The sequence below is a fragment of the Polyodon spathula genome, chromosome 7 (genome assembly GCF_017654505.1).
Source record: "Polyodon spathula isolate WHYD16114869_AA chromosome 7, ASM1765450v1, whole genome shotgun sequence".
Classification (NCBI taxonomy): Eukaryota; Metazoa; Chordata; class Actinopteri; order Acipenseriformes; family Polyodontidae; genus Polyodon; species Polyodon spathula.
In genome coordinates, this window is record NC_054540.1 from 37,458,840 (window position 1) to 37,476,490 (window position 17,651).

General features: G+C 41.0%; 1 protein-coding gene across 3 annotated transcripts in view; it reads left to right on the forward strand.

Annotated features, from left to right (window-relative positions):
- Positions 1–17,651, forward strand: part of nup205 (nucleoporin 205) — a 64,787-nt gene that overhangs the window by 15,355 nt on the left and 31,781 nt on the right. For all 3 annotated transcript variants that reach the window (XM_041255474.1, XM_041255475.1, XM_041255473.1), the window contains exons 15-27: positions 1,871–2,080; positions 2,688–2,787; positions 3,793–3,930; positions 6,705–6,894; positions 8,015–8,135; positions 8,768–8,849; positions 9,605–9,769; positions 10,410–10,534; positions 12,623–12,737; positions 13,261–13,410; positions 14,880–14,954; positions 16,551–16,708; positions 17,416–17,496. In XM_041255474.1, the coding sequence (XP_041111408.1) occupies positions 1,871–2,080; positions 2,688–2,787; positions 3,793–3,930; positions 6,705–6,894; positions 8,015–8,135; positions 8,768–8,849; positions 9,605–9,769; positions 10,410–10,534; positions 12,623–12,737; positions 13,261–13,410; positions 14,880–14,954; positions 16,551–16,708; positions 17,416–17,496 (1,710 nt within the window). The remainder of the gene's footprint in view (positions 1–1,870; positions 2,081–2,687; positions 2,788–3,792; positions 3,931–6,704; positions 6,895–8,014; positions 8,136–8,767; positions 8,850–9,604; positions 9,770–10,409; positions 10,535–12,622; positions 12,738–13,260; positions 13,411–14,879; positions 14,955–16,550; positions 16,709–17,415; positions 17,497–17,651) is intronic.

A 17,651-nucleotide genomic window follows, 5' to 3' on the forward strand; every position in this document is an offset into this window, starting at 1 on the left:
CCCTCTACGCACTGTTATCCTGGCTCTCTGCACAGCTTTCCAAACCCCTCTACGCACTGTTATCCTGGCTCTCTGCACAGCTTTCCAAACCCCTCTACGCACTGTTATCCTGGCTCTCTGCACAGCTTTCCAAACCCCTCTACGCACTGTTATCCTGGCTCTCTGCACAGCTTTCCAAACCCCTCTACGCACTGTTATCCTGGCTCTCTGCACAGCTTTCCAAACCCCTCTGCGCACTGTTATCCTGGCTGTCTGCCAGGGATTTTGTTGTCGCTCGTCACTCATAATTTTTTGAAACTGGCGACAAAAAGAAATGTGGAATCATCACTATTGATGATCGTTTCTGTATGTACCATAAAAAAAAAAACACCTTTTGTTAGTCACACACAACATCGCTTTCTTCAAAAGAAGGGATCGCTAAACCAGAGTCACTGCTGCTGACCAGATCAGCGCCTCAGCCTCTCGATTCATTGACTCTGCAATGTTCTCATGTCGTGGTAGACGACGTAAATGCAGTCAGTGCCTCAGTTTCATATTGCGTGTCAGTTACCATGTTACCCCAGACCGCTTAGAGGCTGTGCTAGTGCTGCTGAAGCTTTCAGCCTCACATTATTCTTTACAATGTGACAGCTTTGGTAAGCTTGTGCACACAAATTAAAAAACAAAACTGTTAGCCAATGCTGTAAAATGTTGCAGAAGAAAATCCACTCGTTTTTTCAGTGCGGCCACAGCAAGAGTGAAATAGATACTGTTATGTGGTTGTCCAGAGCAACGCTGCTGTGCTGGATAGCATCCTCTCTTAAACTATACGTTTATGTGTTTTACAGAGAGGAGTTGAAAATCTTGTTGGAAAAGTGAAGCAAGGATATTTTACCAAACAATACATACAGTTTTGTTAAACGAAGATGATTTGTAGTATATAATATTCTAACAATGTTTTTTTTTTTCTTTTTATTGTAGAAGACATAAATACACAAAAACACTCAGTAAAGAATTACATTATTAATGTTATTGTATACCATAGTCTGGTAGATTTTAGCTGAAGCGTTAACAAAATTCTTAAATATTGTACTTTTCATTTAGGAAACCTGAAATGCATATAGAAATAAGTTTGTTGGTTATGAAATATTGACTTATTTGTGTACCATTGCCATATGGAATGTTGCAAAATAATTGCAAAAAATTAAGTCTGGATAAGTACTTCATAATGCATTCTGTGTCTATGTAGCTTTTCAGGGCAAATAAATCTGTTTCTTGAGTTTTAAAGTTCTAAAAGTTTACAGCTGTAAGTGACCAGTTTATTTAAACTGTAGAGCATTATTAAAATGGTTTAATTAAATAATTGCTTTGGTCAATACAGTGATTTAAGGTATAAAGTAAAAACAGGATTCATAACACCCTTGAAGACTTGAGCTGTGCACCAGTAGTGACTACTGAATATCTGGAGTGACTAATGTTTTTATAAAGGTTTAGTCACCAGTGACTACAAAAATCTAAAATCCAGGGGAAACCCTGCTCTCTGCACAGCTTTCCAAACCCCTCTACACACTGTTAGCCTGGCTTTCTGAAGTAAATTTTTATTTTCTGGATACAAAGTAGTTTTGAGGAAACATTTCTGCTTCTCTCCAAGCAGTGTTGCAATACTCCAGCGAAAGTAAGCCTTTTTCATTCCGGTCTGAGATGTTGACAACAGCACCACTTATTTTGGTAATAGGTCACAAATGAAGGCCTTTACAGTTGTTAAGGTGGCGAAGTAGACAATTCTGGGTTCTATTTGACTACAACTTCATAAAGTAACTAAAGATGCCATCATTAATCAATTAATAGATTTTTGATATTTATGACTTTTCTTTTACGATCCTCTCCTCAGGTGGAGCTGAATGAGATTGAGTCTCGTTGTGAGGAGTACCCGCTGACCCGCTCCTTCTGCCACCTGATCAGCACGCTGGTGGAGAGCTCATTCCCTACGAACCTGGGGGCAGGGCTCAGGCCACCCGGGTTTGAACCTTACCTCCAGTTCCTCCGTGACTCTGTCTTTCTGCCTTTCCCTACCCGGGCCTACCGCCGTGCAGAGGAGAAGGTACAGTACTCTGTGTGGGACCAAAAAGCACTACCTGGTAACACTTAAGCAAGTGCGAAGACATTTGCTGAACTGAGTTGTACTCGAGTGCGTTGAAAGGCAAGGGGCGAAGCAAAGTGTCCTCAACCACCTCAGGAGTGGTTGTGTCAGTGCCACCCTCGCTTTTGTGTTATCTCACTTATAAAAGGGCTCATTTAATATTTTAAAACTGATTTTTCTTTTCCCAATTTGGAATCAAATTAAATGTGAACCATTGCTTGTGCTATTTTAACCATATAGCATTGAAATGTTAGCAGTCAGTCAGAATGCAGAAAATGTACATACCATTGTATACAAAGTAGCTTTTAAATGCATTTTCTCATATATATTATAATTAGTATTTTTTTTTTTTATATACTGTTCCTTTGCCTTTTGGTGATGTTTGGAATCATAAGTGGTTCTGATTGCAACAACTCAAATATTGTATTTATTTATTTATTTATTTATTTATTCTTTTTGATATAATCTGTATTGTGGTGCTTTTACCTGGGTTCTGGTTGCTTGCCGTAGACATAATGTAGTATAAATGCGAGTGTGTGTTGCTAACGTGTGTGCCTCTCTATTTCAGTGGGAGGTAGCTGAGGCTGTCCTGGACGTTTTTCACAAGTTGCTGAAGGACTACGAGCCCCAGCCCAGTGATTTTGTGGAGGAGATGGTGGAGCTGCAGGGTAAGGATTTGTCTTCACCCCTCTAACCCAGCTCTACCCATTTGTCTATGTAGACAACTTAGATGGTCCCTTGCTAAGATATTTATTGCTGCATGTTTTCTTACCAATGTGATTTCCACAAAATGTGTTGTGGAGTTTGTGAGGAAGCTGCTTCTGAAATTCAGCACAACATAATAAAAATAACCACAGACTTCTTTTTTTGCCATTTCCATTAATAATATTAATATTCACGGACAGCTTACAAATAAACATTATTGAACTGTACGAGTGTGAAATTTACCTGTCACAGACCAAATTAACCCGCTTTTGGCGGGTATTAATTAGAAACCCTAATCTGGTAAAATGACAAGTTGTAAGTAATTTCTGAATTTCTTTGTCTACAAAGTTAAGTTCAGATTTGCTTCTGAAAGTGGTCCAAAATGGTTCAGAATGAACCTGAAAGCAAGCACAACCCCAGAGCTTTGGGGGGCCTAGGCGGCCACCAGACCCCCAGCCAAATTATTAGTTTTGACCCAGGAGTTTGTCAAAATTATCATTGGCTACTTTCACCCATGCAGTCTAGTTCAAGGATCCCAGTGTTTTCCCTGCCTGTATTAACTACATGTTAGTTTTATCTCTTAATAGTATCTATATACTTTAATACATTTGCTGGTTCACTTGAGCTGGAATGAAACATTAACAACAAGGCTACTCTCATTAACAGCTTACTTCAAATTCTTGTTTTGTGTTGTCAAATTCTAATTTTGTGTTGGGCTTTAAAATGATAGACACTATTTGTCTTGGTCATTCCCCTTCAGAGACTCTCACCCAGTTACACAGCTCTGTTTTGCATGCACAAAACACCTGTATTGTTATTTGTACCATCAATCACAACTAGAGGAAACACCTTCCATCTTGAACAGGGAGGACCCCAATAGCTTTGGCAATACTCTTGGTCAAGCTAATAAGGCGTTATTAATGAAGAGGAATGGATGTTTTGATGTCTTTCTGACTCTGTGTCTCCAGGTGAGCTGGTGGTTGCTAACAAGTCCCCAGGTTACAGTGTGATGTTCCACCTCCTGAACGACTCACCGATGTTCTCGCTCTGTCTCAGTCTCCTGGAGGAAGGAGTGAAGCAGCTCGACACCTACGCCCCCTTCCCAGGTTAGCAGCAGCAATGCGGTCCTGTGTCTTGTGATGTCTGAGTTCATGTCTGCCTGGAAGATAGAAGTGTAAATTGTGAATTTACTACCAAGTATATGAAAGATGAGAGGCATCATCCTTGCTGTAAGCCAGTGACTGTCTGGCTTTTCTGTCACTGACTGTATCAAATAGTAAATGCACCACTTCAGAGGTTCCCTATGCTAATTAACACAGTTATTATTTCACAACATAGACTAATGCTTCCAATCCCCAAGCCCCCACTTTAAATAGCAGTGTCTTCATAATCTGCAATATTCCTATAGACACTGTTCAATTTGTATCATGAATTGAGGGTGTCAATACAATAGAAGTTAGATGTCAGATGAATTACATTAAAAAGACTAGTTGTCTATCTACAGACTTAACATTTTCCTTAGCTTTACTCTGATCTCAAGACTCATTTAAATGCAGTGCACGGACTGCGATTTAAAAAGCTTGTTAATATGACTTTCTTGGAAATTACTTGTGTGGTTTTCCTTAAACTTTCCTTAAACCATGGCAGGGGATATGTACAGAAACATACTGGTTGAGTGTTTTTGGTCTTAAGTAATTTCCCCTTTGAGAAAACAAATCTGGAATTGCACAAAAACTGACTAGATGCTAGACATTGTGATTTGTTAAACACTTTTTTGTGTGAATGAGCTGCCTTTTCTATGACTTGATTTGTTATGCACCCTCGAAATGTATAAAAGCTGCATCTCTCTGTTTCTGTCAAGGTGGGGAAGACAGCAGAGATAAGACTTAAAGTTTACAAGAAATGCATTACCTTACCTTTGCTGTGTCGAACATAACGCAGCATTGTTTTCAAACATCTTGCTGACAGTTATAGGTTGTAAATCAAATGGACAATACATTGTAGAAGAAAATTCATTATCCTGGCAAACAGATACAATTAAAAGATGATAATAGTAATGATCTAGTTGATTTACCTATGATCTGTGAATGCCCCCCGTCTGATTTTCTGCATTTTTGCATGTTTCTGACACTGAATGTTATCAGATCTTCAACCAAAATCTAATATTAGATAAAAGGTACCCTGAGTGAACACAACATTTTGATACTTATTTAATTTATTAATTTAAATAGTTATGCAACACCCAATGCCCCTGTGTGAAAAAGTAATCGCCCCGTTAGACTCAATAACTGGTTACGCCACCTTTAGCAGCAATAACTGCAACCAAACCCTTCCTGTAGTTATTGATCAGTCGCTTACAGCGCTGTGGAGGAATTTTGGCCCACTTCTTCATGCAGAACTGCTTCAACTCAGTGTGGGTTTTTGAGCATAAACTGCCCGTTTCAGGTCCTGCCACAACATCTCAATGGGGTTTAGGTCTGGACTTTGACTAGTCCATTCCAAAACTTTTAAATTTCTTATTCTTCAACCATTCTGATGTAGACTTGCTTGTTTGTTTCGGGTCATTGTCTTGCTGCATAACTCAGCTGCGCTTCAGCTTCAGTTCACAGATGGATGGCCTGACATTCTCCTGTAGAATTCTCTGATACAGAGCAGAATTCATTTTTCCTTCAATGACGGCAAGTCGTCCAGGTCCTGATGAAGCAAAGCATCCCCAAATCTTGACACTACCACCACCATGCTTGACTGTTGGTATGAGGTTCTTACTGTGGAATGCAGTGTTTGTTTTTCACCAGACATAATGGGGCCCATGTTGGCCAAAAAAGTTTCACTTTTAACTCATCTGTCCATAGATCATTGTTCCAGAACTCATGAGGATCATTCAGGTGCTTTTTGGCAAACTTGAGACAAGCATTCATGTTCTTCTTAGTGAGCAGTGGTTTCCGCCTTGCTACTCTGCCATGAATCCCATTTTTGCCCGGTGTCTTTCTGATGGTGGAGTCATGAACTCTGACCTTAGCCGAGGTGAGAGAGGCCTGCAGACCCCTGGATGTTGTTCTAGGGTTCTTTGTGACTTCCTGGGCTATTTTACGCCTTGCTCTTGGAGAGAATTTGGCAGGACAGCCACTCTTGAAAGGATTCACTACTGTACCAAACGTTCTCCATTTGGACACTATGGCTCTGACTGTGGTTTGGGGGTTGCCCCAGAGCCTTAGAAATGGCTTTGTAACCCTTTCCAGACTGATGGGCATCAACAACTTTTTTCCGGAGGTCTTCAGGAATTTCTTTTGATCATGGCATGATGTGCCTCTATAACCTGTGTGCTGACAACTTCACTCTGATGGTAAGGGCCAAAGTTAGTCAGATTTCTATTGGGCAGGGCTGGCCCAAATCAGGCCTGATTGTTAACCAAAGTATTCAAACAGCTGACCCTAATTATCCCTTTAATTGGGTTGCGTTAACTAGGGGGGCAATAACTTTTTAATACCTGAGGATTGCATGTTTGATTACCTTTCACACCAAACAAATGAAAGAAGCACCAAACTTTGGTGTCATTTTTCTTTCGGACTCCCTCTATATACTACTACAACCCACAAAAAAAGATCTGATCAAATTCAATGTGAAAAATGTGCAAAAATGCAGAAAATCAGACAGGGGGCAAATACTTTTTTCATGGCACTGTATATGGGAAACAGTGGATACAACAAAGGTAATTTGTTCTTTTATCACTTTAAGCCCACTGCTAATCTAAAACATTCTGAATTGAATCATGCACAATTCTAAATCTTACAGTGGAATGAGCAGTAATGGCTTGTACAATGTAAATATTTATTCATTATGAGCAGAGTCTAGCTGTAACATTGCCCCCTGCTCCTGACAGGTAAGAAGCACCTGGAGCGTGCGGTGCAGCTCTGCCTGTCTCTGCTGGACCTCACTCTGCAGAAGGAGACTCTCTTCATGGACTTGCTGAGAGAGAGCCAGTCCTCCGTCATTGTCACTCCACTGGAGCAGCTGCTGCAGGGGGTCAGTGCCCAGAGCAAGAAGGCCGACCATGTCGTCAACATTGCCAGGTATTGGGCGGGTAGTGGAAGGGGTTCACCACATCAGTACAGGGGACGTGTTCAAGTCTGCGTCACTCTTCTTGGTCTTCCAGTGTGAATATTTACAGGGCTTGAATCTGACACTAACCTTGCACCCAGTTCTGGCTTCAGAACTACGTTGCATTAAGTATGTTGTAATGATCAGGAGTTTCGTGTTAAATAAGTTGTTCCTCCATATAGTTGCATGAACAGTTCCTACTGCCAGGGTCCTGATTGTTCAAACACCTTTCAGTGATAATCAGAAACAAGGGAAGTTCTGTAAACTGGCTCTGTGCAGGGCTAGTGTGAGTTTCAAGCCAATATTTACAGTAGTTACAGTGAACAGGATGAGCCTAGTTGTCTAAGGAAGAGGTTCTTGGGGTTACCCCTTTTTTAGAACGGTTTTAAATAGGGACCTGAAAAAAATGGCAAAGAAGAAACTGCAGTGGTGAAAGATGTTAATGTATGTTGTCCGAACACCTGTTTCTCCTACTCAGAAGAGAAAGACTTTTTGTTTTACAAGAGAAGTTTTCATAATTTTCTCGGGGACCCCTAGTGTTTGGGATGCAGTCTCCCTGGAGTGATACCTGACAAGCCTTTTACATGAACAAAAACATCAGAAACAACGGTCTGGCTCCAGCTGAGTACAATGGTACTTTTACCAGTGGTAGCCGCAAAACTAAACTTAAATTTGTGTTAAATTAATATATGTGTTGTTCAGAAAGCTATAATTGCATCCAGGTGGTTCAATTCAAATCTGGGTAGATCATGTTTCTGTTAATAGAGTTCTTCAGTGAAAAAAAGCATATCACTTATGGTTCATATTTCCTGAACCATCAGAACTAACTGAAATTTAAATTGCAATGCAAAAGCAAAGCAGGTTCATGCGTCTGAAGATGATGAAACTGAGTACACTTAGCTTGTTTTGAAAAAGTCTGGGACATACCTCAAGGGTGAATATTTGTGTAATTTCAAGTTTATTTGAATTAGAATTGACTGGTTGTTGAAAGAGAGAATGAGGAACTAAGGCAAGCGGGAGAGATTCCCTCGCCCTGCAGCAATGCTGTTGTGTTACCCAGCCTGACTGTCTGCCCTTCCTTCCTCTCGCCAGGTACCTTTACCATGGGACTTCAAACCCTGAAATAGCCTTTGAAAGTGCCAACATCTTGCGTTGCATTGCCCGCTATCCCAACATCCAAGCCAGGCTCGTTGGGGACTTCACACACGACCAGGTAAACTGCAAGCCTACGGATCAGCAGGGTCCGAGAATTGCAACATTCATCTGCATTTCAACAGCAGTGGCAGCTCTAAATAAAGAAGTGTTAACAAACGCTTTAAATCCATATTCATGTTAGCTTGATTTGCATTGTTACTGGTTGTTCATTTGTGATTACTGGCTTTGTGCCAGGTTGCTGGTACCAAGGGAAACCTGCAGTAGCTGCACAGGCCAGTCAGACAGACACTGTGATGGCATATTTAGGAAGGCCTTTACACTAGAATAAAATGAGCACAATTTTTGTGAAAGAAAATGATACAAGTACTGTAGATACAAATGTCATTTGTATTGTTTTTTTTCACCCTTCCCTTTATTGTTTTTATGATATTTGCTGTCCCTCCGAGGTAGGTTCTAGTTTTTGTTGGTCTGATACAAGTTTTCTGACTTTACCTGTCTGTGAGCTTGTCTGGAGAATACTGACTGCCTAAACACACTTGCTTGTTCCATTTGAATCATATACAAGTTCTGTTCTTGCCCGCTGTTGCACTAGCATCAGAGTTCTTCAGTACTGTAGTGCTCAAGTACTCTGATATTATTATTATTATTTGAAATTCAGTAACACTCCCTGGTTGTTTGTTTGCCCTGCAGTTGGTGAGCGAGAAGCTGATGGCCGGGTTTGTGGAGTGTTTGGACAATGAGGACGCAGAGGAGCTGGGGCAGGAGGGAGACGGTGAGTGCAGCTGGGTTGGAAAAGTAATACACTGTTCTTTAAAGAGCCAGTAACTATACTTCATTAAAATATATTAAATCACAAGTAATAAACCAATGTATTTGTCAAAATCTTATGTGTATATGTCATACAACATACGGCATAATTCTTATCAAAGAAATAAATAACAAAAATGAAGATTAATCAAGCATGAGAAAGACGTATTTAATAACAAGAACACGTTTGATGTCGCAGCTCTCAACTCCCTCAATTACTGGTAGCGCAGGCAGTCACGCAGCTTCCCATCATGCTTTTCATGGAGTAAAGTTATGCAATAAACCTGTAATGTATAGTAACGTTTTCAAACTGAAATCTTTTTCAGGGATATATTTCCATTCGGTAATATAAATACTATTAACAAAAAGGCTCAAAACTATAGATTGTGTGTCCCCCCGTTAGTAGCTGCCAGTCTGTTCTTCATTCAACAGTTTCCTTCAGTTTTCATGGCGGTTTTTTTATAGATTCGGTATTCAGCCGAATCTTTTGAGATGGATTCGGTATTTGGCCGAATCCCAAAAACTTGGATTCGGTGCATCCCTAGTATAAACATTTATAACATTTTAGTACAGTCTGTTATTTCTGGTACTTTTATTTTGTCTTGTGTACTACTTTCTGTATTTGTATTCATTTTTGTAATTTTATTTATTTATTTATTTATTTATTTGAATGAATCTCGGTTACCAAAAGCTGTGATTGTCATTGTGCTGTATTTGCAGACTCGGATCCAGAGAAAAGACTGGCTCGTATCCGCCATGAAACTCGAGTCCATATTCTGAACCTCCTCATCACCTCCCTTGAGCTCAAGCACCCCAACCTGGCTCTCTACCTTCTGGGCTATGAGGTGAAGAAGCCTGTCTCCACAACCAACCTGCAGGACCCAGGTATTGCACCCTAGCTGGGCGCTTTCAGCATTTACACACCTGAGAAGACAGCTAATCCATTCCTTAACATTGTCAAACTGACTTCATTTTGGATGACTCATTAGCATTGCAAAGGCTTCAGTCCACAATGGATAATCTTCGGTGCATGCCTCCCCACCTCACTTCCCCACAGTTGGGAGTGTTTTTCAAAAGCAATTTATGCTGAAATAGTTGTGTCATTTTAATGATCTGAATAACAACAGAGAATCTTAAAATACACACAAGAAGAGATTAAGCATACAAAAAATTAAATATTAGGAATATGTAGCTTGATATCAAATATCCCTCTTTTTTTTTTTATGGTTTTGAAATTATTGAAAATTCAGTGTTACAGGAATTGTCACCAATACTAAATGTCTTGCTGCTTTTATTTGCACTACACAGTGTTGCTCTGGCTATACTGAAAGCCAAACCCACTTCTGTCTACTGTTCCAAATACAGCACTGCAAGGCATGCAAACACCCATATTGTGCAATAAACAGAGAGTACAGTATCTAGCCCTGTCAAGGTTTACCTTCAAATGGCTTCTTCATTACTTTTCTCATGGCCATGCCAATAAATCCGTGTTGAATTCTTGAGTGCATGGCTCTTCTTTTCACAGGAGTGCTGGGGTGCCCGCGGAGCTGTCTCCACGCAATCCTGAGCCTGTTGGAGAAAGGGGCGCACAGCCGCTCAGGGCCTGTGCTGATGCGAGAGGCACCCCAACTCGCTGAGCTCTGCTATCAGGTACCCCACCACTTTGAAATCATTTAACTCGCCCTTTAATTCGGTCAGCTCAGAACAGTCGCATGTATAAATTCGAGGTCTGTAGGTTTTAATTAATGCCCTTTATTTTCTGTTACTGTTTTTTTTTTTAACTGAAATTCCTGGGTTAACAAAATCTATTGGTCATTTGTTACTGATTTTTTTTTTTCTTCTTTTGTTCTCACCAACAATGTTCCCATGCCCAAACATGTGAAAATACTGATTTTATATCAATCCATGGGCTTGCATTCGGTAGCTACATTCGTGTCCATGATAAATGGGTTTAAGTGTAATTTGAAATTGTTTAACATAGTCGTACTGATATAAATGAAATTGACCAACTTACACGGTGACTGAAGCAGTAGTCAATATCAAATAGGAGGTAAGCCCCCAATATTGACATTGACATTCGATATTTACCTAGAAAACTGTTTTACCAGTTCAGAGTTTTTTTGTTGTGTTTTTTTAAATAAACACACAATATCCTGGGATGTTTTTTAAAATAAAAACAATGAGCCTTTTGTATAAACTACAAACTATCTACTAACTTTAGTATACCTATTAAGTAGTGTAGCAACTAAGTACGTGGCACTCATGAGAGCTTAGTAACAGGACAACTGTGTTTACACCTACACTTTGACCAACGCTGATTGTGGTGTTCCACAAGGTTCTTTTTTGGGTCCATTGCTATTTTTGTTACCACTGGGTGGTATCGTTAGGAAACATGGTGTGAACTCCACAGCTATGTGGATGACACCCGGCTGTATTTCTTTAAAACCTGGTGATACTTCTGTTGGGGTGTTATTTGCTGCTTGCCTTGCTGATATCAAGTGCTGGATGTCTCAAAATGTCCTAATGTTGAATTCAGGTAAAACAGAGGTTATGTTTGTAGGCTCCCATAACCAACTAAAAAATGTAAGATTGCATGAGTTTGACCCTAGCAGTCTTTTATCAAATCCTAAAAATGAAATAAAAAATGTGGGGGTTCTCTTTGGTCCTGATTTATCATTTGAGTCTCATATTAGGGAAGTTTCTAAAGTATCCTTCTATCACTTGTTCAGAGTACCGCTGCTAGAATTTTGACTAAAAACAAAAAAATGAGCCTATCACCCCTGTTTTAGCCTCCTTGCACTGGCTCCCTGTTCAATATAGAATTGATTTTAAATTCTTTATAAAGCCTTAATGGAGACGCACCTAGCTATTTGCAGGAGCTCCTGACTGCATATCTCCCAAATCGCACTCTTAGATCACAGGAAGCGGGGCTGCTCGTTGTTCCCAGGGTCAGTAAAATCAGTATGGGATATTTAACTTTAGAGCCCCTAAATGCTGTGCCTCCATGTGTTAGGGAAGCTGGATCTGTGGGTATTTTTTAAGTCTAAACTTAAAACACATTTTTCTAAAATTGCATTGTTATCTTAGTGGTTTTGATGCAACATAATTGCTAGCTTTTAATGATTTCTTTTTTTTTTTTCTTTTTTATTATTATTTGTATATTGTATTTTATTTTATTTATGTACAGTGCCTTGTGATACTTTGGTATAAATGAAATAAATAAAGCTGGAAGAAGAGTAGGGCGGCATGATGGTGTGGTGGTTAGCGCTGCTGCCTCACAGCGCCAGGGTCCTGGGTTTTATTCCGGCCTATGGGTCTGTCTGTGTGGCGCTTGCATGGTCTCCCCGTGTCTGCGTGGATTTTCTCCGGGTACTCCGGTTTCCTCTCATAGTCCAACGACATGCTGTTCAGTTGATTGGTCATTCTAAATTGCCCACTGTGTGTGTGGTGCCCTGTGATGGGCTGGCTTCCCGTCCAGGGTGAGGTCCTGCCTGGCGCCCTGTGTCTGCCGGGTTAGGCTCCAGCTCACCGCGACCCTGTAAAGGGTTAAGCGGTTAATGATAATGGATGGTTGGATAGAAGAAGAGTAACTGGCTTATCCAGATGTACTTCCAAAAAATAATAAAAACAAAGTGGATCCGGTACCTTTACAGGTGAGAGTAAAGCGTGGATATTTGCTTGGGTTCGGGCACTTTTATTACCCTTGGCTTTCTCACACCGTTCTGTGACGCTCTGCAGGTGCTCTACCAGCTGTGTGCATGCTCAGATACCTCTGGGCCCACCATGCGATACCTGAGAACCAGTCAGGACTTCCTCTTCTCTCAGTTACAGCATCTGCCTTTCAGTGTTCAAGGTAAGGTTCATCTTCCACATATCCAGCTATGCCATTTTTTTTGGCACATTTGTATCCAAGTGTAAAATACTTTTGTATTGAAAAACAACAAAATATTTAGTTACATACAGTGCAAGTGTTACTGTTTTCTGGATGTCTAAATTGACTTCACTGGAGAGTAGGCCAAACGTTTTTAAACTACTTGCTTTTTAACACCTGTGCAACATTTCAAATAGTGTGCCCGTCAATCACTGCGCTTAATTGAGAGACAGCTGCTATAGTAGTCTTTTACATTTTATTTAGAATAAAGAGCAGACAACTTGGATTCTCCAGATAATGCCAGGTTGATTTCGATATAGAACTGCATGTAGCAATTGTAACTTCATGAAAAGTTAAGGCAAAGAAACCCAAAATGTCATTTGAAGCTCTTTACCCTTTAGAAATTCCAAATACTTGCAGAATTAACAGAAAACAGAACCACAGCAAACTTACAAGGAGAAGGTGTTTTATTAGTTATTAACTGTACTTCCCGTCCTCTCCTCAGGCCATGAGATTTCTGCTCTGAACCAGATGTCCTGGTTGATGAAGACTGCTGCGATAGAGCTGCGGCTGACGTCTCTGAACCGCCAGCGGTCGCATACTCAGCGCCTTCTGCATCTCCTGCTGGACGACCAGCCCCACGGAGCGTACACTGGTACAGCACATTGCCCTGCACGCAGGCAGCCCCACGAAGCATACACTGGTACAGCACATTGCCCTGTACGCAGGCAGCCCCACGGAGCGTACACTGGTACAGCACATTACCCTGCACGCAGGCAGACCCACGGAGCGCACACTGGTACAGCACATTGCCCTGCACGCAGGCAGCCCCACGGAGCGTACACTGGTACAGCACATTGCCCTGCACGCAGGCAGCAGCACTTCGGGGTTTCCAAGCATCTCTGTACACATAATGGGTTTGACACGTAATGGGTTTGGATTACGAATGAGTTTCTGGGGACTTCTACATAAGTTTTAATAGATAATAATAAAAAGCCTAATCAGATTTGCATTTTGTATTTGCTTTATGGAGATATTGCAGTGATTTTGACATAAAACAAAAGAAACAAAAAGTAATAATTTATTGATTTGCAGATTTACAAAAGCTGACCGGATCAGGAAACTTACAGATAAGACTAAAGTATCCTGATGCATTGTAAACCACAGAGATTGAATTCTGTGTCAAAACCACTGTAACATTTTAAACAAACACTCTGCTCCCCCCTTTATTAAAATATAGTGAGCAGCTGAGTGCTATTTGTGTTCCACATTATGGGGAGCACTGCATAAAAGAATACTATAAATATGACTACTGCAATAGAAAATTAAGTCTACATGACAGTTTAAACCTATGTAAATGGATATTTAACTTTGAGTTTATTAACCCTTAGCGGTCCATTTATTCAGCACTTGTCATGTGTGTCAGGCCCAATTTATTTTCACACGCAGAGTAAAGCAGGTTTAAAAGGCCCTGCATAGCAAAAGGACATCAGTACTGCAACTCCAGCCAAGCCCCACCCCTTGTTCGCTGTATTTTTTACATACTTTGTAGACATGCATACTGATAAATCCTCTCCTGATCGCTCGATTTATCACCAAACCCCCCAATAATGCGATTCAAGTCATTATTTTATTACTATAACATCTCAAAAAGCTCTGCAAATGTCCGTGATATTCTTTGACTGCTGGATGCGGAAGCAGCTATCTCTTTTCTTTGTGTCTGTGTTCTCTGTGGTGCAGGGGCTCATAGGTACTTTTTTTTTTTCCCCCGGCTCCTCTCGGTCTCACTTGGCCAATGAGAGGTTTTTCTTGGCTTTTTCTGTAGAACAAACGACTCAAGACCTGTGCTTGACATCTTTTTGATGACCGGAAAGGGAAAATTGTAATGTCGGACCTGGTCCGACATAGGACCGCAAATCATAGATTTACGTCTTTAACTTTAGTCCTCAAGGCTTTAAATGGCTGCTGACATCTACAATATGTTGGTTTTGCTGGGAAAGAAAGCTGAAAGTGAATTCTGATAGAAATCCAGTTGGGATTTAGTTCAGATTATCACTATTCAGATCATCCGTATATATTTAAATTACTTTATTTTCTTGACATTGTCATCTGCTTTTTTCATAGGTGAGGGCGAGACTGGAGCAGAAGACGAAACTCGATCTGTCAGTGGCTTCCTCCATTTTGACACTGTTTCTAAAGGTTAGCATTACTGCATAACACAATCCCGGTTAATTTCTACCCATCTGATACAGTTTTGGGTTGGAATTGGATCCCATGCTGTAGTGCTGGGCGGTCAGTGTGCCTGTGTTTATTTGTGTTGTTTTTGTCTTTTAAAATATTTTATTTGCGCTGTTTTGGGTTGGCAAGGAAGGGTTAATTGCCTCTTCTGCAGAAGAAATATACATGTAAAATGTCCCTGAGCATGATTTGAATGATTGACGAGCAATCAAGCTCAGGCGCGGTTGTATAGATAGGAGGTAGTGTAGTGAGGTGGTTAAAGAATAGGGCTTGTAACCAGGCAGTGTCCGGTTCAAATCCTGGCTCACTCACTGACTCACTGTGTTACCCTGAGCAAGTCACTTAACCTCCTTGGGCTGCATAAACTGTACAACTCTCTACTCTATGCCACCTCCCTCTCTTGTCCTAATTCTCCTCGAGCTCTCTACTTCCTTTGACACCTCTGATATTTTATTCCTCTTGAATCCACTACCCTCTCTATCTCCTCATCCACCAAGAACCTTGGTGTCCTCCTAGACCCCTCCCTTTCCTACTCTCAGCACATCTCTACTCTGGCACGCTCCTTTGTCCCTTCCTCATCAACTACTCCACACAGCTCCTAGTTCAGGCCATGGTCCTGTCCCTCATTGACTACTGCAACTCCCTCCTGGCCGCCCTCCTTGCCTCTGCTATCCATCCACTCCAGTTCATCCAAAACTCTGCTGCTCGCCTTGTCTTGTCTTTTCCCTTCCTCATTTCTCCCACTCTACACCGTTGCTCTGCTCCCTCCACTGGCTCCCTATTGTGCTTGCATCCAATTTAAAACTCTTGTACTCTCCTATTGCTGTCTTGACCTTTCTGATCCCTCCTATCTCCAGACCATCATTTCTCCCTACATCTCCCACTTCCAGAGCCCGCTCCTTCTCCACCCTTGCCCCTCAGTGGTGACCTACCCACAGGTATCAGGATCACCTGACCACCTTCTGGTGCCTCCTCAGAACACACCTGCTCAGACACCATATTAAACCTCACAACTATTGACTACTCTGGACTGTATGGCACCCAATTGTTCCAGTACTTGCATCAGCTTGTACCTGCACTGAACTGCTCCATACCTTGCCGGATTCTACTACTGCTCTTAATTAGAACTACTTCCGGTATCTTGTATCCTGTTCTCATCAACTTATTGTACTTACTACGTGCTCTTAATGGTCTTTACTCATATGAGCAAAAGTTTTTGTTTTTGTTTTTTTACTAAAAGTTAACTGCTCTTAAAGGTAATTAATTACTGTATTTATTTTGTTCTTATTTGAATGTGATCTTACTTTCCACTGATTTTACTGTACTTTATAACTGCCCTTGTGATTTTGTAATGTGATACTTCGTACTGTGATATTTTGTAACAGTTGTAAGTTGCCCTGTATAAGGGCATCTGCTAATAAATTAATGTTGTTGTTGTTGTTGTTGTTATTATCATTAATACCGACTGACTTGCACAACTTCTTTTATACCAGGCATGATTCAGCACTGACGCTTCAGTCTTGACATTGGTGATGACTGTACTGTTTCTCTCCTCAGTGCGACGCAAGATCCTAAGTGTTCTGGACTCCATTGATTTCAGCCAGGAGGTCCCAGATCTGCCACAGCTGGACTTCTTTGACCGGGCCCAGATTGAACAGGTCATCTCAAACTGTGAGCACACCACCGAGCATGGCCAGACCGTGTGCAACATCAAGGTATGCTCTTCTCCCTTCAGTTTACTGTGCTGACAGGGTATGCTTCTCTACAGACATCTGTTTTCAATACTATAACCTGGGAGCCGTCTGATTTTGATGAAATGCCTTTTGTTAGTCAAACGGCTGGTTTTGAAGACTATGGTCGACACTAATCCTGGACTACTGAAAGTTGCCTTTAGGTGAGGTTAGTCCAATGCTAGGTTTCCACCTACCACTGGAACTGAATTGCTGACTGGGAGAACTCAGTCTTTCCAACTGATAGTGGAAGTTAACTAATGAGTTTCCAATGCAAAGGGTGTAAAAAGCAGGTTTTAAATCTCTGCAACAGCAGAAAAAATGATGTAAGCTGAATTGCGATACATATAGGAGATATTTGACTTGTGTAATGTCCGGTGCAGATTGGATTGTAACTGCAGATGGATTTGACAGCATTCCCAGTTTGATTTGGAACAAGAGGAGGTTTAGTTTTATTGACTGGTTTCCTGATGTAGATGGAAATGTGTCTAAACAAGCTGTTTATGTTGTGAAGGTATTCCAGAGAAAAAGCTTGCCGTAACACATTTCCATAAATGTTTGCCTAATTTTGTGATGACATTTCTTGACTATTTTCACCCCATCCACCAAAAGCAGTTTGCATGGTGAGTGGATTATTCTGTGTTTTAAATATCTTCTGTTCATGCTGTATCTCTTCCTCCTTTGATTGACAGCTGTTTCATAGAGTCCTGGTTGCAGAAGTTAATGCCCTGCAGGGAATGGCAGCCATTGGACAGCGGCCTCTACTGTTGGAGGCAAGTCAGAGTGGTTAAAACTCTTATCCATTGGGATGGATCAGGGTCTGTTGAGATACCTTAGTGGCTAATGTAGATTTAAATTGACCTCATATGCCATTGTTGACCATGTAAAAGACATTTAAAACATACATTATATTGTATTTTTACCTGAA